This window comes from Cyprinus carpio, chromosome B5, assembly GCF_018340385.1.
Source record: "Cyprinus carpio isolate SPL01 chromosome B5, ASM1834038v1, whole genome shotgun sequence".
Classification (NCBI taxonomy): Eukaryota; Metazoa; Chordata; class Actinopteri; order Cypriniformes; family Cyprinidae; genus Cyprinus; species Cyprinus carpio.
Window position 1 is genome coordinate 7,083,346 of NC_056601.1, and position 25,596 is coordinate 7,108,941.

Sequence of the window (25,596 nt, forward strand, 5' to 3'; positions counted from 1 at the left end):
TAGAAAATATATTTACACTTGCTCTGTCCTACGTCCATGACACTGACTCACTGCGGAGTTGGCAGTTTTAATCTTAACAGCTCTTAACACCGAGTGTGCACATGGATGGTTAGATGCATGATGGGCTAGTATAATCTTTCCAGCATTAAGGTAATACTGCTTTTTTTTTTTTTTTTTTTAAATCATCTTGTCTCAGTTACAGATTTGACTGGTAAATGATAAAGAATGATAGCCCCTTTTGTATTGCATTGCATTGCATATCAGGGATGACAGATTGATAAAAAGACATGCTATTTGTGACTAGATTTAGCTTTTGATACTTTGCGGTAAAAGTGGCTCTCTGATTGACTCTGCCCTATCAGTGCGGGTCCCATGAAAAAAATAAATATATAGTAAAGACCTTTGACAGTCTTACAGACTGTATCCAGTATGATAAGAATGTTATGTTACATTTTATTTTATGTAACGTTTTCACGGTTTACAATGGCAGGACCTGCCATCTTGTCTTTTTGGCTTGTTGTTTCTGATTGCAATTTAACCTGAAGGGGGAATCCAGATCAAATCCCAAAAGGTAAAATCAAAACAAAATAAAGTTAAAACTTTTGAACAATTTCTTTGTCATCTGAATATTGATTTTAAGTAGGGGAAAAAAAAAGTAGGGGAAAAAAAAATCGATTTAAATAGTAAATCGGATTTTTTGTTAAAAAATCGGGGATTTTTTTTTTTTAGGCCATATCGCCCAGCCCTATGTGATACAAAAACGTATTATCATCAATGTTGAAAACTGTTATGCTGCTTGATATTTTTTTGAAATCCTGATATATTTTCAGGATACTCTGCTGAATAGAAACAGCATTTATTTGAAACAAAAACATTAAAAATGTTGTTAGTCACTTTTGATAAACTTTCCGTTTTGTTAATTCATCCTACTTCAGTGTTCGCTACAATATGGAAAAGATCTTTTGCCACCTCAGTTTCATCATGATTAACCGCATTTTAAAACAAAGATTAAGTTTTTTTCTTTTTTTTTCTATTAAAAATATTTAGTTACATTACAAGTAGGGATGGAACAGTTAAACTTTTTCAAGGTTCGGTTTGTATCTCAGTTTTATAGTCACGGTTTTGGTATGGTTCGGTATTTGCTAAGTTTATGGAAAAACCATACTTTCAAAAAAAAAAAAAAAAAAAAAAAAAAAAAAAAAAAAGAATATTCTATCTAACTACAAGCAACAGCACAAATAAATAAAAAAAGAGAAAAGATACAAATAAAATAAACAGTGATTTTTCAGGGGGTTTTTTTTAGGTAGGTCTAGCATTAGTTTTTAGGTACAGAAATTGAAAAAAGTAATCAAATGTTATACAGTATTGCATATTTGACTGTATGAATGAAAGATTAATCTTTATTAAAGAAACAAGAAAAGAAACAAATTTATGCATTATTTTATTAGCCATTTATGAGCTATCAGTCATAACAACAAAGTAATAACTTATCGGTTCATCTATAAAACCATTGCACATGTTTGTTGACAAAAAAACATTTTCACATCGCTCAGTGACTCTCGCTCCCGAGGATTCATCTTTGAAAAAAAGAAGGTTGCAGACGTGTATTTTCAGATCTGCTCTTTATTATTTTGTGCTGCTCTCTGGAGCATCATGACATTTGCTGCTGCTAGGGCTAATAAGAAAAGTTATGGCATCATGAGGATTCTATTGATTCAGCTATCAGGTTTAATCTTCACAGACGTGAATGGATCCCGAGATGTTGTGCAATAATTCCTCACTTGCGCTGAACTGCCTAATCTAACTCGATTCCGCGTACGGCAGTCAGCAGAAGTGAGAGAAAAATATTTATTACGTTTGAAATATGGATATTTTCCTTACAAAAACGAATGGAATTGCTATAGGAGGCATTTATTCATGCCCCAGAGCCATGTGAGGCATGTTTTATTATGGATGCGCGCACTTTATTTGATGAGTTTTGGAGATGTTAAAGAGAAACACCCACCGCAATAAAAATGCTTAGAATAGCCAGGACAGTTTTTAATATAACTTCGATTGGATTTGTCTGAAAGAAGGCGGCCATATACACCTAGGATGGCTCGAGGGTGAGTAAAACACAGGCTAATTTTCATTTTTGGGGGAACTAACCCTTTAAAGATAATAAGCCTAGATTTATCAAGAGCATGGCATGCTAATATCTGTCTGTTCTGTCTCTGTATCCTCTGAAGAGTTCATTATTAAATGAAGTGAGAAGCTTGTCTGAAGTTCTTAAACACCATGAAGAAAACAGGAAGCCGTGTGAACAGCAAAGGCCCCTTGCACAGTCTTTTCCCCCTAAGACTATCACAAAAGCTAGGGTTGATGCTACTGCTTCCACTGCGACCTCATTTGCATGCACCCACCATACTGTGTTTTGGCTGCTCAGCCTCCGGCTCTGAATGTCTGCTTGATCGATAGCCAACGAGAGCCCATATGTTTCAAAGGAAGTCAGGGTTGATCTTAATTTTATGGAAAGTGGGTTTTAAAACTATGGCTTGATTGCTGATGCTGAGGGACATGTAACTAAAGACATCTGCAACGCGTTCGGAGTTCGGACAATGCTCCCGTTTATCTGGCGGTTCTATTAAACGTGCCCAGAATGCCAGATCAAATATTGTCTGAGCCCTCAACCCTTAGGGATTCAAATCACTGTGGATCCCACAGCCAATCAGCTGTGTATCTGTACGAGGAGACTGAAACAGTGAGGCAATGTCTAATTAAAGGGGTCATATGATGTGTTTTCAACTTTTCCTTTCTCTTTGGAGTGTTACAAGCTCTTGGTGCATAAAGAAGATCTGTAAAGTTGCAAAGACTAAAGTCTCAAATCCAAAGAGATTTTTTTTATGAAAGTTAAGAGTCAACCAGGCCCTCCTAAATCAGATAGTTTAGAAATGCTGCAAATATGCATAAGTTGCCTTGTGGGAAGGTTTGTTTAAATAAGCCCAAATGTTCATACAAAGAAATGTGGGAGGATTTGCTTTTATTCTCGCTGTTGCCGCCGCTGCCATGTTGTGGAGACACTCTGTGTTTCCTTGTGAAAGCAAAACTACTTTGTTTGGTCTTCCAAAAGAGTATACGACTAGAAATCAGTGGTTAAGTTGTATTTACACCACTGTTCCAAAACAGTTCAACCCAAATATACAGATGTGTGCATTGCATTTTATGGAGGACTGTTTCCTGATCCTGGGAGAGTAGTCTACAATGCCGGCTGTTCTGACTCACAGTCTGTAAGTACGTTTACATATTTAAAGGATTTGCCACTGACGATTCAAATGCCAGTTTTAAGCAGTGTAGAGTAGCGCTTGTTGTTTGTCGTTTCTCCGATCACAAATGCAGACATGGTTATATGTTTACACAGCGCGATGCAACACAACACGTAAAAAGACAGTATAAGTCAGCGGTTCTCAATTCCAGTCCTCGTGCCCCCCTGCTCTGGACATTTAGTATGTTTCTCTTATCACTTCAGACGTTTGTTCTATTCGAACGTGAGTGCCCTGCGAAGTAGACATCATTGGATATTCCGCCATGATTCCAGTTCGAAGCGAATGTATATGTTCCACTCGAAGTGCATTGAAGTGTGCGAGACGTGAATTTGAAATGTATTTGTTTACATAGGTATATGATGTCACACTTGTCCGTGTGTGAAGACGTTGCGCAGCGCAAACCCATAATGGGTTTTAATGTTTTTTTGTCTCTGCACTCCCGGACACACAGGGGCATAACATTTCCGTTACATGCTTGAGGTATTAAGCCAATCACAACACACTGGATAACTGGCCAATCAGAGCACACCTCACTTTTCAGACCGATGAGCTTTGTAAAAAAAGACCATTTCAGAAAGGCGAGGCATAGAGGAGAAACAACAATGTACAGTATGTGGAAAATAATTTGTTTTTTGAAACTTAAACCGCATAAACCCATTTCATTACACCAAATACACAAAATAATATTCTTTTTAGCATCATCATGTTACCCCTTTAAAACAGATGCCGTGGTTTAAATTTTTATACGGGCTCACAAAGCTCAATATAAATGTTCTCGGTTAACTTAAGGGTTTGATCCAGAGTTTGTGATAACTCCTGAAAGTGTGACGTGCGGCAAACAGCCAATCACAGGGAACAGTTTGATTCACTTCTCTGCTGAAGATTAAGAGATGCATAAATTTAATTTAAATTTAAATATTAATAATAAATGAATTATAATTATTTATAAGAAATAATAAGCAGTTACTATAATGGTGGCTATATATTTCCATTTACAAAGACTAACAGAGTGATGGAAAATATGATGAATTATATAAAATCAACAAGAATGGACATATATTTCTAACCAATGTTAATATGTTAGTTAATAGTTAATATTTAAACATTTCATTTTAATATCTTATGTTAAATTCAATCCCCAAAGTTTAAAAAAACCTGTATGAAATTATAATAGCATAGAAGTGAACGTTTTTTTCTGCAACTACTGAGCCAAAATCCTACAAAAGTTAAAATGGTAAATTGAGATCTCAAATGTTATTTGAGAAGAAATGATGACTGAAGACTATGGTATAAGACAACCTAACACTCTTGCTTTTGGCATGAAGACATAACCCAAACATTTCAGTCATTATGATATCCTCAGGAGTAAGCTCTGACAGTTAAAAAAAGATGTGATATCATGACGCATGACTGAACAGGGTTGATCTTAGCAGAACGCAGCAGACTTACAGTCAAGAACCATTTTTAGCTCATGCAGAAGAGTTCATTTGGCCACACTAAAATAAAATATGTGGAGGGGCAAGAGCAGCCAACTCCACCTCACCTGAGTTAAGGATTTGTACAATATTAACTCATTGTCATAAGGGCATAAACGAACATTATCTATACTCTGACTGCTGAGGAGTATAAATAAACAGTAAGCAGCCCTGGGTCCACAACACATGCCGGGAATAGTGACGGTAAGCTGCGTACGAGCACTAAGAGCAGATTAGGCAAAGCCTTTATTAGCCAGGGATTCCAGGTTCAGAGTCTGTTTATTTAGGGACTCCTCCTTCTGCAAATAAGATCCTGACCCTAAAGTTCAAAAGAGAGAATGGAGGGTTAAGGCCGATGTGGAGAAACCTCAACACATTCAAGCTACAAAATTCTGTGGGATGCATTAAACCTTCATTAAATGCAAAAACCCTTTTTCACAGCTGATAGAAGGGTTAGATGCACAGATCTTCAATCTAAGTTTAAACATTTGCATACGGCACAGTTCTGAACCAAACGCTTTGCATTTCAGTGTTATTACCAAGGACAGGCTCTGCCTTCAGGATGACATTTCGTGCCACGCAGATTCTGGGCTTTTCCAGCCCTGGATACAACTAGACACTAGGCAGGCTACAAGTGTTCACGCAAACCCTGGATATTTGAAAGGCAAATTGGTTCCTGCGCTGACCGACTAATGTGCTATTAGCGTCTACATTTTTTTTCTTGCTTCTCAACCCAACAAAATAATATTTCAAACTCAAAGGAATAACATAGAGAATAGAAATTCAACTTCTGTGACACTATTCTTGTATAACATCTGGTGATCAATGACTGAAATGTCAGCAAAAGGCCACAGAAAGTCCTGATTTTACATTTCCGATGAAATGTAATTTGACTATGTTTACCTGGTTTGACCTTATTGGGTAAACTAGTTACCTGGTTATAATGAAGCATGAACACAGTGAGTCTTATTTAGATCATTATTCTTAAAAAGCAAAAACGCTTTTGTTTCCTATTACGATAGTTTGCAGAAAGCAAGAAATTTATGTAATCACATATGAATCAAAAACACTGTCTGAAATCGGTTTCAAATTAAAAAGTGTTCAATAGCATTTCAGTTTAACTAACATGTCATTAGCACAAGTTAGAAGGATTTAATTTTTCACAAAAATTAAAACAAAATTGTAAGTGACAGGCGTACAGTCTGTTCAACAGGCTGTAAAGTAACTTCACTGTTGATCATTCAGCTGACGCAAAACTGAAAATACCTCTTTCCAAAAAAAACAAATAAAAATAAAATAAATCCTGATGACAAATTTCTGGAAAAATGTGTTGTGAAAATTACAGTATTGCACAGACTCTATGTATAATGATTATATTATAGTGAAAATACTAAGTATATTACATGTATGAAATCTTTAAGAAATATTCATATTAAATAACCCTGACTAAGGTCTATTGCCTGTAAAGCATTAGCTGATGCTAAGACAGAAGGCTGCTACTGCGTGCTAATTCTCATGGTTTTCTCTAGGAAAGTTCTCAAAACTGATCCAAACAGGTAATGTGAAGCATGTGTGTTTCAATTTACTCCACATTATTTATACCACAAATAATAAGCCCCTGCAAAGACTGGATGACAAGAGCACATTGCTGGATTTTGAAATCAGGTTTGCTTTATACCAGAGACAAAAAAAAAAAGACAAAAACGGATTAAAAAAAATTATTTTTCCCGACCTCATACACCAAGTGTGTAGTAAAAAAAAAAATCACATTTTACATGTACAGTAAAAGACAGAATCAAGGGTGACTCCCACATTCACAGTTACAAGCATGGCTGATCTCCAAAACAACCACAGCTTTACCCACACAGTTTAAGCTGCTGTAAATACTAAATGATTTAATGAGCAATTTGGCTGATTAATAGTCGAAAAGCAATCACCTGTACTGCAAAAGTCTATATTAGTATTCATAATATAAATGGGGATGTCCTACTTTTAGTTGCAATGGGTGCAACAGGATCATTTATTGTCAATTCAAAAGGACTCGTGCCAAGATTATTTACCAACTTTAATTCAATTTAGTGGCACAGTTAAAAATATAAAAACTGTTTGAAAAGTTGGGACTGGCGCTATCACGAATTACAGTGCAGGCAATCAATCAATCAACAAAACCTGGAACATCCGTCAGGCTCTCAAGAAATTATTCAGATGAATCAAATGATTGAACAAAACCCCAGAGTGGGAATCCATTAGAATCAACTGTAATTACCTGTCTAGACACTTCATACTCAAACTGAAATGAACTTACTTTTAACGATTCGTTCGGTGGTCGACAGCTTTTCTTTCGGCTCTTTAGTCGACATCTTCTCACAGTTCAGTCAAGGTTTATTAGCCAGCAAATGAGCAAAGATATCCTCCGTGTTCGCTGGTGCCAGTCCGAGGAAGTAGAGCTCGCAAAGCGGCCAGTGACTCCAAAGGGTCCGAGAACTGTTCAAATTCAGACCAGCGGGCAGGTTTAACGCACTAACACGGCTAATTTAGTCAACACTGAACAACGGTTGGGTACACGGGTCACAGGGCAGCATAATAACATCGCCAGCAGACACACGGACTCGAACGCTTGCCCTCGCTGACAGAAACAAACACCGATCGTCGCTGATAAACGTTAGTAGAACCGAGTCCGGTATCGGTGTTTTCCTGCCGACATTGACCTATCTAGCTATCAGCTTTTCTCTATCAGATACCTCGGGCTCGTAGCAACGGGAGCCAGCGACACAAGATGATTAGGGTTTGCTGCGCAGTCTTGAACGTTAATCCGATTTTCCACTTTTAAGAGTCAGAACGTCAACTCGCCAGTTTAGCTAGACTCTCATAAGAGAGTTCGGCATAATAATAACGTGCCGAACCGCGCCGATTTGTCTTAATAAACATATGTCCTGTCGTGTGAGAACAGCGATTGCGCGACCTACCCGCCCACTCGAGCTAACCATATGGCTAGCAGTAACTTCCAATCACACTCTCTTTCCCAGCTCCTCAGATTAAACGCTAATCTCTAAACCTCAGACGGATTTCCTGCAATATGGCGGAGCTGTGGCTCTCGACGCGCTGGCGTAGGCGTGACGTAGCACGTAAAGTTTGACACGTGCTATGTAGCTGGTTAAGTGGGTCGTGCTGGAGGTCTCTCAGCTGGGATGGGCAGCTCTGAAAAAGAAAGCAGAAAAACTACAAGGCGAAAACAGTACATTAAAGTTAGTGTGCTGTATATCTTTAAAACCAAAAAGTAGGCCTTTTGCCACAAAGGTTTTCTGGGGCATTTTTTGTCAAAGATGTTTACCGGAAACTGTATGATAGCATCACTGTTCATTTTTACTTTGTGTCATTGTGCTGCACACTTCATTCCATTAATGGGTAACAAACATAAACTATATGCGCATTTGCATGAGTTTGGATTTTTCTTGGGGTCAGAAGGTCATTTAAAGTGGTTTCTGTAGTGATCACTGTTTTTCAAACCCATATATACTGTGGCTACCAATAGTTTACCTACTGTATATGCATAGTGGTTACTAAATATAGTGCAAAAACCACTACATTTACTGAATAAGTTGTATAATTAATTAATTGATTGTAAACTCTCAATGTGTGCAAACATCTGCATGAATATAATCACATTACTGCTATTTTTCCTCCATCCTAAGAGCATTAATATATTCATAAAATGGAAAGCTTCAACTGCAAAATGAGGTGCAAAAAGTTGCTCAACTGGGGACCTCAGCATACAAGCATCTTTGTCAAATACAGCAGATGTTCAAAATGTTGAGAGAGTATAACATCACTTTGTGTACTCACACTTGCATCCACCAGGGGGAGTCAAGCTCTTTGTTAGGGCCTTTTAGATTTATTCAAAGATTTTTATCAACAATTAAAATAAACATAAGCCTCATTCCTGAATAAAAGACAGGAAAGGTCAAACTCTCAGAAAAGTGATGGGATATAATTTATTATTTTTAAATAGAGATGTCAGTTCCATTTACCATGTCTACCACTTTGAACAGACATTACCTAGCACTTAGTCTGCATATTTTACATTAGGAAAGTACAAAACACTATTTTATTGCCAGGAAAAGCATACAGCCGAGTTACCTTTTACAAACCTAGCGATCATTATTGTTTTCAAGATAAAGAAAGACCATGTTTATACACACAAACAAACAAACAAAAAGTTTTCAGGGATGGAAGCCGGTTTTTCCAGATGGTTGGCAATCCTGTCATAGTACATTATGGTTTTCAAAGGTATTTAGCCTATGTCCAGACATAATGCAGCCAGAGGAACCTAGATAATTCCACCTCTCGATCTGATGCTCATCAGCATCAACATGAAGCAGATACCCAACCCAAGTCTTGTCCAAGACAAACACGGAGAGATTTAATTCAAACAGAGCCTGCATACTAACATCATCTTGGTTCAGCTCATTAAATGAATGTAGTAGCACCAGTAATGAAAGATAGGACTTCATCTAAACAACATTTCTATCATGTCTACTTCCTGAATCTGAGGCAACGTAGTTATGGCTCTAACTGGTAAAACATAAACAACAGATGTATAGGTAAAGAGCACTTAAGATGTACCTGTGTAAACACTAAACAGCATATATGTTAAAAAAGATTTCTAATAGTTATAGAAATCGGTTTTAGAACGGGAAGGCAAGGAGGAATACGAAGAACACACACACACACACCTCACCACAGTGAACAAGTCTTCATCTTAATACCCAGCACAGGCACAAAGTGGCTATTTCAGCGGCAAACACTCGAAGAGACCATAACATACATATTGAAAACAGATCCAGGGTGGAAACAAAAGCCATGAATGAAGGTTATATTACATATTAAGGACAGAAAACAAGATATGATATGTAACAGACCTGATGGTGTAGTTAAGTCCAATTTTACCACTCAATTTCTGGGTTAAATAGTATGGCTATATTAGTTTGAATATATTAAATATCAATTAAAATGTGGGGCTTATGGAAAGGAAGCACATTTCCGATGAACATCTTCACAACAGATGGCAAAAATAAACAAGGAGGATTATGGTGTTAGTTACAAACGTTAAAATGGTAAATTATACATCAGAATCAGTTTAAGTATGTATGGTAATGACAGTACAAGCATGTATGCTTCATAAATGTTCGCACTTAAGCCTAAAAAAACTCATTTGCACATTTATTTCCCACACATACTACCGTTCACTCACACTCCTTCCAAATTCTAGCCAATAAGCTCCTTCCAGCGTGAATTTGCTCGTATCTGAGACATAAGGCTCTCTCCATTGTAGTGGTAGCTCTGATCTCCCAATCTCATCCACCACATCATTACCAAATGACTTCACCCACATTTAACTCAGTTTTGTATTAAATCTCCCTGTTTTTCTGCTACCAGCACAAAACTGGATTCACTGGAAAAAAAACAAACAAATAGCATCTTTGGCTGCAGGTCTGAGAAAACCTGAAGAGCTAAAATGGTTTTGTTTCTCCCCCCCAAAAAACTCAGCACAGTTGGGTCTCAGTCTGTTTGCATAGGCTTTACTGTTTTGTTAAAGCAGCTTTTTCAGGTATGAAATGTCAGAAGATATTAAAGTGGTTGAACTGACATATTAGCATGAACTTGACGACTCAAATTAAAACATAAATTCATAGCTCTTCATATCTGTCTAGATTTCCTAAAAGAACGCCTGTTCTTGAACTTTGATATCTTCATTATGTATGGAGGCCCCTGAGGCTCGTGTGAACTTTTTTACTTGATCTAACGCTACTGAGAAGGGCAGAAAGGGAACAGCATGACTCCATAACCAGCCATGACTGATCAAATACAAAAGTAGTTTAAAGTGCAAACTGAAGATCCTGTTGCAGATGCCCCTTTGATTGCTGAAAAGTCTTGTTAATTTTACACTTGACAAGACTCTATCTTGGCATACAATATTTCATAACATGCAGCTTGAAGGACCTACAAAAGGCTTGAATGAATGTCCAGTGTGCATTTCATTTTTTTTTCTCCATAGACTGTAATGTTCCTCGCTCACTGCATGATGAAGCCTGGCTGGGGTGCCATGCGTGGAGGGGGTCTCTGGGGCACAGGTGGGGCGTATTGCTGCATGTACATGCTGGGGTATCCCTGGTTAAGAATGGGTGGCATGTTTCCTACTCTAGGGGGAATAGGGGGGTATGGAGAAGTGGGATTGAATGGAGAGGCTGCAGCATATGGAGAGGTAGGAGGGTAGGAGACAGCTGCAGTGGGCTGAGCAGGAGGAGTTTGGGTGACTTTAACAGGGGGAAGAGGAGGAGCCCGCCGGGGCATCTGCATGGGAGAACCATTGACCTCTCTATGGAGAGCGGCTGGCCTGGAGGGAAGGTCCTGAGTGCGAGAGGGCTGAGGTGCAGCTGGGGCCATGTGGCGTCCCTTCAGCACCATTTCCTCGAGCTTCTCTATCTTGACCCGCCGCATGTGCGCCAGCTTCCTCTTACTCTGATACTCATCGATGAATGTGTCCAGGGGGGTCGCGCCATCGAGGAGCGAATCGGCCATGTTCTGATTTGAAAAAGAGAGAAATGATAGCATGATCATTGACTAATGAGTCCATCAGATGATGAACAATCCCCAGCAGATATCTAGTGTAACTTCAAATAGTGTTTAAGCTTTGTGGTAATGGATGTACCTCAGTTTCTTCCTCGATTTTGGCTCCTTCTGCTTGTAGGAGTGCAAGGAGTGTGTCCAAGGGAGTGTTTCCAGATCTGTCATCTGTGAGGGGACAGAAAGAAAAGCAGAATGTTTTATAATTAAGATGTTTGAAAAATTGTGACAATAAAATACTGCCTTCCTAGCTCAAGTATGGTGCTGGCAAAGCCAAGGTCATAGTTTTGATTCCCAAAGAATTCAATGCAAGTCGCTTTGGATAAAAGTGTCTGCCAAATGCACCACTGTACATGTAAACAATATATAATCTGATATTGAAATGATAATGTAGGAATTTAGGAAACTTGTTTTAGTCTGAAAAGGTATTAAACATGTTAGGGATAAAGGAAAACGGCACCTTTTAGCCATTGTGCAACATCAAAGGCAGCAATATAAATCTGCCAACTTGGTGTGCTTGCCTTAAGTAAATTTGCTAAGGAAACAACAGGGTGTGTTTCACCTATCAGTTCAGGAGCCTTGGCTTCAGATTTCACAGTACAACTGGACACGCCTGTCAGAAATTCTCAGAGGTCAACAGACATTTGCGTCAGAAATTTATTTAATGTATTAATATGCTTAAATTACGCAACTTCTTACATAACAGCAATTCATTATCAATAGAGAAATGTGCAATGTTCTACACTTAACAGACATAGCTCAAAACAATGAAGAAAATTAATTTGAGACCAAAGAGAGATTTGAGATCACAAACCAATGTTGCATAATGGAATACATAAATAAATACATACGAGTAAGTAAGCTTTGATTAAACCTGTCGGACAGCTCAAACTGCTTTTTTGATGGTTTGTAATTCATTACCTAAGGGTCACTTTTCCTCATATGCCATTCCATATCAGGCTAGCTTGCGTCGCTGATTTACATCTATTTAAATTTATTTTCCTGGCAGAGGCAACTTACAAAAGTGTCATTATGTTTTGTTGTTGTTGTATTAGACTGTCCATAATTCTAAATGTCGTCCAACCACTTAACAGGCTGCTCTTGCCATGTTTACACTCGACTCTGCTGTTTCTTCACTAGTCAAATAAAAGTAAATACTGTAAACTGTCATATACCAATGCCTTTTTTCTGTTCTGTTTTGAATGACAGGCTATGATTGACTCATTGCTTGTTCTTAAACAGGCAGTTGATATACTGCTAATTAAAACTGACTCCAGATCAGCCCAAAACCAGCAATATCTACTTCTATTCATCGTATGCAGCCCAGCCTCTTTTCAGCACTGCACTGCTTTAAACATTACAATATCATATTGACTAGAGATCTACATGCTTCAGCAACAAACTGAGACTGACAGTAAACATGACCTAAAAACTGTTCCTCTTATGAGAACGATGGAAATGGAGCAGGAAAGAAAGGAAGGGCAGGGCCTTTTAAATACAGGTTTGTGTTTAATACACTAACCCAATCACTAATGTGCTATTAATGCGGGATAAAGTAACATCACATTAAACTCCGGATGAAACAGGTTGTGACGTTTGGGGCTGATTTTGAGACAGAAAAGTGTGGCCACCTGAATGACATCTGTTTTTCCAAGTTAACAAATGCCCACTTCATTACTTTTCAACTACCCTATGTGAATTGCAGAGCAAATAAAACTTCTGCCCAGAACAAAACAGTTTTTATGCAGAATGACTCATCAATTTTGCCCATTCTCGACTTCCATTTCCCAATCAGATTTTGGTGGTGTACATGCACATACTACCATATTACAAAAAGGCACAATATGCAAATTATCCAGGTACATTCGAAATACCCAAATGACCCATTTTATTTGCCTAAAGAAACATCATACAACAAAGCACACTGCTTGAAATGCTGTATCCCACAATGCATTGCTTGTATTTCATTGCAAACATCCCGCAGATCATGAGACTGCTATCGGTCTACAGCCAGCTCGGCTTACTTTGTGTTTTATGTAAGTGTGTGACAGAGCAGACAAAGAGAGAAAATACTGAATGTGTGTGTCCGTGTTTGTGTGGGCATACTCCTTCCCTCTCTCCAAGCCCTGTTCCTGACATTGCTCAGGGCACAAAGCCACACTGTTACTGCCGAGATCAGCTCCAGAGCAGCATCAGAATGGGCCGTCATGCTGAAACACCCCCACGGAGCTGCTTCATTGTTATGGCTGAGCTTTGGGAATGGGGGTGGCAGCGGGTTAATGTACCCACAGGATCCTCACCACACAGTTTAGCCTGAAGACTAGGGCTTTTGTTTATCTGGGTCAAGTGAATGGCTGACTGGCCAGCCTGTCCAGATGCACTGGCACTGCTGCTGTGGCTGCTACTGCCGCTCAGATCCAGTAAATCCTTATCTGGGACAGATAACCACTAGGGCTGTGTATCACTAGTAAAGTCACAATACGATGCATGTCATGATACAGAAGCCACGATATACAGAACTGCACTAAATTTCACCTCAGAAGAATTTAGTAAAACAGCTGTTTATTCAACACTGCATACTTTAGTGCGATTTCTAACTATTGGCAGAGCAGGCAGTTGACCTCTGCATTATGAAGGGCCCCCATAACTACCACAGCAGGCTACAATATAGGGTAATAATGACATGTTTCACACTTACATTGGGCACACCACACCAGGTACAATATTCTTGTTTTAAGGCCATAAATAATCATGTACTGAATCTAATAAATTTGTATTGTAATGTACTCATTACTACATTACAGCTACATTATCTTTCTCAACAAGGAACTGGTTACATCATTGTTTCTAAAGGAATTAAAGCCAAAGTTTCACTGTTAATAGAGAAACACGGCACAACGGTGGTAATTCATACATACACAACCTCTCTCTCTCACTCTTTCTCTCTCGTAAATAAACATGACGAGTTACACTTTTCTGAGAATAGAATATCAAAGTGGAGATCGCCAAACTGCAAGCTAACCAGTGTTTTCAGAAAGCAAGCGCGTTCCTCTGCGGCCAGATTAACCCTGGTTGTAGTCTACATATTATGCTCTATTCATTATTGTTTTAGAAACCTCGCACTTTTCTACTCAATTTTAAACGCTGTTCTTGTATTCAAATTAAATGCGGTTCACTGCTGCACATATGCCACAATATCGATACTGGGCCAGCTGTATCGATACTCGTATCGTCAAATCTCTGTGACGATACATCATCGTATTGATGTATTGAACACAGCACTAATAACCACCCCAGCCTGGGAAAGTGGGTAACCTACATTCACCAAAGCCACTATCTTTCTTTGCATCTTTACACAAATGACAGCTCATCATATTTATTTCCTCTATGCAAAAATAACAAACAGGATCTACACCTCAAGGTGGGGGGGCTGGAAGTGAAATAGTGAGACATATATGTAAACAAAAGCCAGTCTCACATGTAGACTCATCTTATTAGGGATGTATTGAAATGAAAATTCTTGGCCAAAGCCAAACACTGGGCCGAAGGCCTAATACTGAACACGGTTTTTTTTTTCTTTTTTTTTCATGATGGAGTATTCTGTTATGTTTTTTTTTTCACCATTGTTTTATTTATATAGCCAAAATGTGATTTTACTCTTATTTTTTGGCCATTTTTGAGACTTGAATCAGGCATGTATTTTTTACTTGACAAATAAAGGGAGCCTTGCTGAGCAGAAGAGAATTCTTTTAAAACAATATATTACAGATCCCAATTTGAACACTATGTGTGAATGTTATAATAAATGTATTAATAGAGCTGTAGTAGGGTAATTATTGTCATCTTACTTTTTATTATATTTTACAGAACAACAGTAAAATTACAATACTATCATTTATGAATGTTGATGGAGTTGTTGCTTTTTCTCGGCTTTTATTTTGGCTTAAACCCACAGGAAGACCTCAGTGCTTCTTTTTGTTGACAACAGCATGCAAATTTATAAATGATTCTCATTACGAATTTGGGAAGATGTTTGTTGCACGTATCACATTGTGACATGCCTTTAAAAAAAAAAAAAAAAAAAAATTCACAATATTGTTACTGAGCAACTGACGAGTAATACCGTTTCAGCGCAGATTTTTCTCGCGCTTTGGACTTAGAACTCTGGCGACATGAGCTTGTGCAGCACTGTCAGAATACATGCAATTCGTGCGTGCATTAGAAAATATAACATTCAGCAGTTTATTTACTAATCGTTTGAGGCCATTTCGCAATTTCAATAATCATACAGTAACCTAACCACCAGCATCAGTTACCTCTTCTTCTCATCGGAGACATGTGATGCAGCACTAAACAGTCTCTCGCTGTCGGTGCTTCGTGCTTGTAATGATGTCTGCGTCTTTCTCTGATAGTTCTAAATACTTTCACACTGCTGACATGTTTGCTGCATTAGTTCATGGATTGGATCGCGTTAGTCATTGTTTGGTACATATTATTCGGCCTTTTCGCTTATTTGGCTGAATAATTTCGGTGCATCCCTACATCTTATCTTATGTCAATCTAAAATATAATACTGCAACACTGATCCACATATTTTAAATAAGTAATTAAGTAAACAAAAATATTTATCTATTTTTTAAATAAATCTTTTTTAGCCTTTTGACAATATCAACTTTCATATTTAACTTCGTATTTATTTACACAAAAATACTGAATGTGTGTGATTTCCACCCATTCAAAGGAACATTTCAATTTATTTGTTTACTATCTAAATATAAATAAAAAAAATTTAGCCTTTTTACAATGTGTCATACACATCTTGATATTTATGTTTTTATACTTAAAATATTGAATGTGGGTGATTTTAAAAGGGATCATATGATGCGATTTCAAATTTTCCTTTCTCTTTGGAGTGTTACAAGCTCTTGGTGAATAAAGAAGATCTGTGAAGTTGCAAAGACTAAAGTCTCAAATCCAATCCGCTTGTGGTGGATGCAAGACCAAGGTACGCTCCTTTGTAGAATCCGCCTGCCACACCGTTCTCAAGCTGCCTGCCTCTGCTCATTCAAGCCAGCTGTGGCTCACTCTAGACCGCAGCTTACTCTAGGCCTCCGGCCTTCGCTCACTTAAGGTGTGTGACGCTGTTTCGTTGAGAAAGTGAAACTACTTTGTTTTTGCCTTCCAAAAGAAGACACGACTAGAAATCTTGTTTATATCACATTTATAATGGGTTTTATGTTTTTGTCTCGTCGTTCCGGCTGAAAAAGGCTTCACAATATGTTAAGATGCGTAACATTTCCATCTCACGCTTGAGGTATTCGGCCAATCACAACATGCTGGATAGCTGGCCAATCACAGCACACCTCGCTTTCAGAGAGATGAGCCTTGTGAAAATCGACTCGTTTCAGAAGGCGGGGCATAGAGGAGAAACAATAATGTACAGTATTTGAAAAATAATGTGTTTTTTTTAACCTTAAACCACATAAACATTTCATTACACCCAATACACAAAATAATGTTCTTTTTAGCAGCATCATATGACCCCTTTAACTGCATACATGAATTATAATTTAAGAAAGAATGTTTTTGAATTATTTCCATGTATGTTTCAATAGAACGATAAATATTAAAAAACAGCAATATTTACTTTATTAGCAATATTTTACTGAAACTTCTTAACACATGAAATATATGCTATCTTTCGAACGTTATGCACTAATAATATATTTTTAAATGTTTTTAAAAAAAGTATTTTATGTTTACCAATGCTGAATTTAAATGATCAAAATACAGTAATATCGTTAAATATTACAAATGAAAAAAAAAACAATTAAAAAAATATTTTTGATCAATATTATACATCCTTTCTGAATAAAAGTAATAAAAAAATTTACTGATGCCACACTTGAACAGAAGTGTACTGCAAAACTAATCTAATGACACTTCACAAAATTTAAAATGGCACAAAAGCGCATTTAAAGAAAAAAATGTATACATTTAAATCACATTTTAAACACAATACACAATAAATCATTAATTTATAACCCAGTCCTGTTCTACACCACAAATCCAATACTAGATCCAGCTCAGAGAGAGTGGGAAATGTCAATGTTTCCAACTTGTACTTTAGTTCTAATATACACCATAAGTCAAATCCTAAGCCAGATGACATGGAGTGTACAGATGGTAAAATGAAACGTCTGTTAGTCCGCTGTTTGGACTCAGCTTCCAGGCAACCGCCACGTCACAAAGAGTAATCAGTGACAGCATTTTATTGATGATATCAGCACACACACAGTGCAGAGGGGCACGGAGGGACACTGAATACCATTCCCTGTTCTCTTTAAAGTCACAGATCCTTCTCAGCTGTGACAGTCATCTGCTACCATTTAGTTCTGCCCTCTGTTTCCATGAGGAAAAGACATATAGGGGGAAGTGGTGCATACAGTAGTGCACAAAGTCTACAAATTTGTGAAAATTACAAGTAAAACCTGAAAAACAGGCCCTTCAGGGGGTAATCTTATAGCTGGAAAAGATGACCAAGTTCATATGTTCACATGCCACAGCAACATAAACACCTAGTGGGACGCTTCACACATTTACATTTTCACTGCAGCTTTTCAAAATTACATATTGTAGAAATAGTTCCAGGTCAATAAAGGACATAACCTCAATATACAAAATGAGTTTGTAATTGTAAGAGACATATGCTACACAGAAAGGCTACATGTTACATTTTACTCCCAGTATTTTACCTAGAGTGGACTTTCGCAGCTGATAGGCCTCAAACAGCTCCTGGAGGCTCCGGTACCGACCAGTCAGTTCATTCTTTTGGAGGTCAAGTCTGGGCTGCAGTTTAAGGTTCTGCTCAGCCAGAAGACGGTTACTAGCCAGGGTCATCTCCTTATTCTGCTGTAGTCCTTTAATCTAAGAAAACACAAGGAACATGTTAACTCAATAAACAGTGAGTATATATACACATTTCAACATAGATTACCATTAAAAAGTTTTGGATCTGTGGATTTTTTTTTTTTTTTTTTAGAATTTAATACCTTTGTTCGGCAAGGACATATTACATTGATAAAAGTTACAGTAAAGACTTTTACATTGTTACAAAAATATATATTTCAAATACATGCTGTTCTTTCGAACATTCTATTCATCAAAGTATCCTGAAAAAAATGATCACTGCTTCTACAAAAATATAAAAAGTTTCAACATTGTTGTCAAGTTGTTACATTGTTTTTTTTTTTAATATTTATGCTTTTGTTTTTTGGTTTTTGTATTCATCAAAGAATCTTGAGAAAAAAATTAATACTATCTTAGTTTCTAAAACCATACTAAGCAAAGTTTTCAACATAATATAATAATAAAAATAAATAAAAAATTCTTGAGCACCAAATCAGTATATTAGAATAATTTCTGGACGATCATGTGACACTTTAAAATCACAGGAATAAATTACACTTAAAAATCTAACAGATATTAGATATATATAGATATTTATTAGATAATATTAATACTATATATAGATATATATTAGATAATATTAATACTATTTCAAAATATTTCTCATTTCACTGTATTTTTTTATCAAATAAATGCAGTTATGATGAACGTGAAAGAAAAAGAAAAGTTGCAGAGTCACTGTAATATCTGTAACAAGAGTAAAGCCTCGTACACACTGGGATGATTATCACGCGTGCTTATCACCGACGTTTTTCGACACATCTTTTGTGTTCATACCCAAGCAATTTCACTGGCAGTGAGCGGAGTGAACGTGCAAATTCATAAATACCCCAGTACACATCGAATCCTATTTGATCTGCAACAGATTGGGGAAACTATGATGTCAATTTGTAGGCGGATCGGCTGTTAGCATGACACTGGTTCCCTTGACAAAAAGCATATAGGATTATAAGCTCTATTCAATAAAATCTAGTGCATTTAATCTATTAAATAACAGCAGAGTGAGCAAGTTTTTGGATATGGTATGATTAAACTTATTTTAGTGAATAAAGTACCACATTTCAGCTTTGTTAGGGTGGGTACACAAAAATGTTATTTTCGCTTCTAGGAAATCCTTATATGCTTTCTAACAGCTTCATCTGGCCGTAAACATTTAAACTTAATGTGGCTTTAAGCACTAGGCATCGTTAAAGTTTCACTTTCACTGTGACTAAGCCGGTAAATGTGGTGTTTACATGGAATAATCGTAATATGATTTTACCTTACGAAACCAGAGTCTCCGCACCAGTAGGAAAGCCATAAAAAGAGCATCTTCCATTCGAAGAATTGTGTTGCATTTCAGGGCAAAACAAAAAACATTGTCGACCAACAATATAAAATGTGGGAAACAATTAATTGTATTACAAATAATATTACGAATGGAAAATACTGTAAATTAGGGCTGTGCGATTTGGAGAAAATATCTAATTGCGATTTTTTTTAAAGATATTGTGATTGCGATTTGATTTGCGATTTTAATTTTGCATAGTCAAGCTTCAGCTTAATATTGTCAATAGTGTGCAGCACAGTATGGGTATCGTTACCCTGCTGAAAAAAAACAATACAAACCATCACAAAAATTCTTATAGTTTCCATTAAAACAATTACAAAATTCATTTTTGTAGTGTGTTTTGGGCATTATTCCAATAGGAATTACTTTTGTTCTATTGTTTCCCATCTGCAAGATTACATCCCCAATAGAATACAGCAAATACCAGTATAGAATTTTATGTTAAAGCCAATATAATTCCCATTATAACCCTTAAATCCATACAATTTTCTATTGTGTTTTGGGAGGGGTTCTATTGTTTTTTCAGCAGGGAATATTATTATGGTATTACTACTTTTACAGAATTGACTTTATTACTTAATTTCACAGGAAAGATTAGTTTATTTTGTGTTAATAAAGAACTGTATTACTTCAGTCAATTATTAAAGTATTACATCGGTTGCATAGGTTGCTTTATTAATTTTTAAGTATTTGGGATTATAAGAACAAGTGGAAAATGTGCTGAATGTTTCATTTCATCCAAGTGAAATTAGCAAAGCAGTTAGACTGAATTTACACGTTTTAAACGCAGAGCCTTGTGCGAGTTGACACAGGTTGCACGTATGCATCAAGCCTCGTCCATATTGCCAGATGCACTCGTGGAGACTTGTGTACGGAGCTGCACGCGACTATAAACGAGCATTACTAGGCAGCTGCGTGTGTGCGGCAAGTGTAACGTTAAACGGCTCCTCCGTGAGACATGGCAGAGAGAAGCGATATGAGAAGCATTCAGAGACACAAGCTGTGTGTGCGCTCTTCTGATTTGGGAATAGCGAACATTCATTATAAACTTCTTTCCAATTAGAATCTGTTGGGGAAATTAACATTACCTTTTTTGTCTGGTGTCTGTCATTTCGAAGCAGAATTAATCTCAAATTACATAAGTTTTTCTTTAGTATTAATTTGCCTAACTATCAATCTGACCCTGTAATCACACACATTCTCTCTCCCACTTTCTGATTGGTTTGGGTTTTTTTTTTTTTAAGGGTGGGCGTTTCCGCAGTTCGCTAGAGCAGTGCTGATTGGGGAGAGCGGAGGTGCGCTCACTCTTTTGGTTAGTAAGACTGCCACTCAAGGCAGTCATGCATATGCTCTGGAACAGTGCTTCCCAAACCTGTCCTGGAGGCCCCACTGTCCTGCACTTTTTGTATGTCAACCTTATGTAACACCTGATTCTACTCATTAGCTCATTAGTAGAGATTGCAAGAACTAAATTGGGTGTGTCTGATTATGGAGACATCAAAATGTGCAGCGCAGGGGGTCCTCCAGGACAGGTTTGGGAAGCACTGATCTTATCGGTTGTTTCAGGTTCGGGATTGATTTTGATTGAGGGGGTTTGTGGGGCTTGGTGCTGACGCAAATGGAAAATAGTGACATGATATCACGTCCACATCGCAGGCTTTGCGATTAGCAAAACCACAACGTCTGAAATCGTGATTGCGATTCGATTTATCGCACAGCCCTACTTTAAATTGATAAACTGTTCGGCGTGATGACGTTATATGTCTCTGACAGTGTCTTCAGTCCCATTTAGCAACTTGTTGGCATACATCTTTTTTTTTTTTTAAATGTAACAGTTAAAAAAAAAAAATCACAAGTGGGTTGTAACTGGTGTGTTTTATGTCGTAGAATAAAACACGAAAGTATCTTGAGCCTGTGTGAACCACGGACCTTATTTTAGGGATTTAACCAAAATCCCATTCAAAAAACCCAGTGACTCTGGGATGATGGAACCGGAAGTGCTAAAATGTTAACTCGCTTCTGGGTTTTTGCCTACAAAGTGACACTCCACCACTCTATTCCTCTCCATAACAACTCCCTCTTATCAAGATTTTTGTAGTCGCTGTCACGTTTGTCATAAAGCCCTTTGTGTTCAGACACCAATGAGACCAGCAGATCTACATTCATCTTGCCTCGATGCATTTTGGTCTACTTACTTCCTCTTCGTTGTTAGGTATCAAGTGTGCTCGGCAAGACCGTTTTGTGCTTGAGCACCACTAAGTCGTGTTTTACTGTAACTTCAGCAGCTCCAGGCACGTGAACAAAAGCGCCAATCTCATTGGTCTGCCAGTTATTAACGCAGAGCCAGAGGCGTTTATTTTTTATTTTTTTAATGACGCTTTTACGCCTCTCTTTTTGTGCGAATGTGCACACTCACATGGGTGCCCTTTGTTTAGTCACGAGGCATTAAACGTCAGCGATAATCGTGCACGATATTTGTCCTGGTGTGAACAAGCCTAAAATGTTTTTACATGACAGTATTTTACATTTCTCACAGCGTCATGTTGCAGCTCCAGGTGACAGAGTGAACTGTCAGGTACATTTCTAAGTGTAAACAACATGGTATCAGGGCAGTGGAAAGAGAAGGTTAAGTCTATAACCCATGTACATTACTTTCATAATTACTAAAGGGCAGCATAGATGTTTGTGGGGCCCATATCTAAGCTTTTCAAATGTCAAAGTAACAAGGTTTTGTAAATGACCATCAAGAATTTCTGGTCTTGTACCTTATATAATTACAAAAGTTAAGAGCATGCATCCAAAAACACCACAAAACCAAAAAGAGGCAGAAATGTAAACACCACACTCATATGTAATCATCTAAATTTAAAACTACAAGCATTAATAGGGAGTTGGTCCTCCCTTTGCTGCTGTAAAAACTCCCACTCGCTGGTAGATGTTCCAGTAGATGTTAAAACAAAGTTGGAGGGATTTTCTCCCACTCAGACACAAGAGAGGAGTGAAGTCAGGCACCGATAGTGGGCGATGGGATGATCTGGTTCACAGTTCAATTCATCCCAAAGGTGTTAAAGGTGCTGTATGTAAGATTTTGACTCTACTAAAGCATAAAAATACTATAATATGTTTGCATATATTTTAGAAACATGCTACGTTAACATACTTGTTTATCTGAAAATCACCGCTGGTCTTCGTTACACATAAAAAAGAGATTCATCATTGAGAATCAGTTAAGAGGCTTAAAATTAGTTCAGCACAAATTGATTTGAATCAGCTAGCCTTTGATAAATAGGTCACCCCACCTTAATCCTATCCTTGTTCTGGATGATGACAATGTACTTAACTGCTACAACAGAGGCACAACTTTACAGCCCAAAAAAAGGAATTATTAATAAACAATGGTAAAGGATTCCAGCTGTACACAACGCAGTGAAACACATCACAGAAATCGTCGTAAGAAAGCACATCCCATTTCCAAGAAACTCAAAAAAAAAAAAAAAAAAAAACAATACATTGCAACATGCCACCCCTAGTGACTCACAACCCTGTGACTGCCATGATGAGGAACATTTAACACTGTCCGGACTCCTCCCTTTTTAATAGGTACACTTCTGCAGTTTCAGTTTAGAAATCATGTGTCAGTGCATAACAGGAAGAGGTGAGAGATTTCACGTTTCTCAAATACCTGCCTAAATCAGCTGGCAGGTCAGAAATCATTTGCTCTTTACATAGTCTGTTCCGGGATGTCCTATATATCACATTGGCTCAAAAATAAAATAAATATCCAATCAAGCACTAAAAATATACAAGTCATTGTCTAACACAGAGAGCTGAAATCATATCACATCAACTAGACGTTGACAGACAATAAATGAAACCAATTCTCCTGGTAATGCACCAACCCTTGCTTGAGAAATGCAAATCATTGCTCATCATGATTATATAAGGCTAGTTCTCTCCAAATCTGACTAAGGATAGGTCTATTCATCATACAATATGCACATCGCCTTCTAAAACACATGTAGACCAGGGTGCAAGTCCGCAACTATTGTTTTTATGTGGCAGATAATTACAGTCTACATATGAAATGTTACTATATATGGCTTCTGGAGCCCCATGCCACAAAAACCCATTTCTTTCAGTCACCAATTTCAGTGAAAGCCAAGTTTTAAGAATGCATATGTCTGAGAAACATGATTATTTAAACAGATAAGCAGTTAAAAAAAAAATCCATATGAATAACTTTGCCCTGGTAAAAAACTACTTTTAGAGTGCTGCCAGATTAAACATGCTCTCATGACACATACTGATATAAGGTTGACATCTTTCCATGAATTTGGAGGTCAAATCAACTCAGAACTGTGAACATGCCCAGAATACTATCTATTTGACGATACGCTAGCACAACTGAGCGGTACTGATATTGTGTGCATTGGCAAAGCTCAGTTTGCTGTCTCATGAGATCTGAATACATTTACGGCTATGCATCAGCAATTATAATTCATATGAAACTTTGATTAAAAATCAAATGGCCTTTAATCACCTGTCAAAGGTCTGTTATATATATATATATATATATATATATATATATATATATATATATATATATATATATATTTTTTTTTTTATATACACTACGATACTGAAATACTATTGTGTTATTGTTTTAAAAAATATACAATAGTTTCTTTTAAATTAAAAATGTATAATGGAAACAATCAATAAAATTTTCCTGTAAGCATTACTAGTGCTTGGCATAAAGATTAGTATAAAAAGGCTCATGCCCTGATCTCCAAGGTTTCATCCAACACGACAGAACACATGTTTTCATAAAAGTAACAAAAAAGTGAACCTCTACAAAAAAAAAAAAAAAAAAACATTACTTATAAAAATAGAAAATACACAAGTTCAACGTGAGTAACGTAGTTTCTACAAAAGAGGATCACAATGACTTGCATCACTGATGGGTGAGATACAAACAAAACAGATTCTATAGGGGAAATGCATATTCCCAAGTCATGGGTATTATTTTATACGGTCGGTTGACCAGTTTCTGCTTCCGTGACAAGGCCACTTTTTGTCTCAACTGAAAATATGTTGTTTAACTAATGACATCATTACACTTACGTTAGTCATATTCCGCGACGTCAAAAACAAACTTAACTGAAGTCGCGCGCAGAAACGTTTAAATTTAAACAGTTCCCAATACAATGCAATGACCATTGTAAAGGTAAAACAAACCGTTTTAAAGAATAAAAATAAACACGGCCTACCTCTGTATAAAATGGTGCTGTTTCAAATACACATCAACCCGCCACGGTAACTTCGCGACGCTCTTCACGAGAAAAATAAACTTACCTCTTCCGAGTCGTCGATAAATTTGTTGAGTTTTTCGTCATCTTCGAGCAGTTCGTTTAACTGAGTTAAGGTATAAGAACTCAACTTGTTCTCAAAGCCAGCCATGTCTGGCACAGCAATGTCGTTCACACTTTGAACTCTGTCTGCGGATCGCGGTCGGACCGGGCAAAGCTGTTACTTTCAGCCGGAAGACGACAGGAGGAGATGCCTGACGTCAACCGGCACACCAGGGCTTTTTCATTTGATGTTCACGAACTTTCTCCAAAATGATAATTACATTTCTTATGTGTTCTTTCAAATTATGAAAATCATACATTTCTGCATCACACTGCATAAAAGTGATAACATACTTATTTTTTTTTAATAAAGTTTTATATTTTTTATAAAAAAAATTGCAAGCTTAAGTGTTGTTATTGTTTACTAAACTAAAACTATTAAAAGTTGTTTTAATTAAAATAAATCTGAAACAAAATAATACAGATGAAATAAAAATTAAATAAAAAATAAATATAAATTAATTAATATAAATAAAAAGTGTATT

At 37.1% G+C, this 25,596-nt stretch overlaps 2 protein-coding genes across 3 annotated transcripts in view; both read right to left on the minus strand.

The window, feature by feature from the left end:
* The window catches only part of LOC109090578 (serine/threonine-protein phosphatase 2B catalytic subunit alpha isoform-like), a 36,831-nt gene extending 28,952 nt beyond the window's left edge, over positions 1-7,879 (minus strand). The window contains exon 1 of one of the 2 annotated variants that reach the window (XM_042723976.1): positions 7,083-7,879. In XM_042723976.1, coding sequence (XP_042579910.1) covers positions 7,083-7,137 — 55 coding nt within the window. In that variant the 5' untranslated portion in view covers positions 7,138-7,879. The remainder of the gene's footprint in view (positions 1-7,082) is intronic. The other variant, XM_042723975.1, reaches the window with a different exon arrangement.
* Positions 7,880-8,744: 865 nt separating this feature from the next.
* LOC109090585 (vacuolar protein sorting-associated protein 37B-like) lies at positions 8,745-25,271 on the minus strand. The gene is made up of 4 exons (XM_042723974.1): positions 25,056-25,271; positions 18,157-18,328; positions 11,487-11,569; positions 8,745-11,359 (listed from the first exon to the last, which is right to left on the minus strand). Exons 1-4 carry the CDS (start codon positions 25,158-25,160, stop codon positions 10,850-10,852), a joined length of 870 nt encoding a protein of 289 aa, XP_042579908.1. The 5' UTR covers positions 25,161-25,271; the 3' UTR covers positions 8,745-10,849.
* Positions 25,272-25,596: the final 325 nt, after the last annotated feature.

What these genes read in the sequence shown, in the direction of transcription:
- LOC109090585 (XM_042723974.1), bottom strand. Translation starts at nt 25,160, where the DNA reads ATGGCTGGCTTTGAGAACAAGTTGAGTTCTTATACCTTAACTCAGTTA. An exon ending in TTATCGACGACTCGGAAGAG is followed by an intron (nt 18,329 to 25,055) that starts GTAAGTTTATTT and finishes GTGTTTTCTTAG; the next exon opens with ATTAAAGGACTACAGCAGAA. An exon ending in AAATCGAGGAAGAAACTGAG is followed by an intron (nt 11,360 to 11,486) that starts GTACATCCATTA and finishes TTTTCAAATCAG; the next exon opens with AACATGGCCGATTCGCTCCT.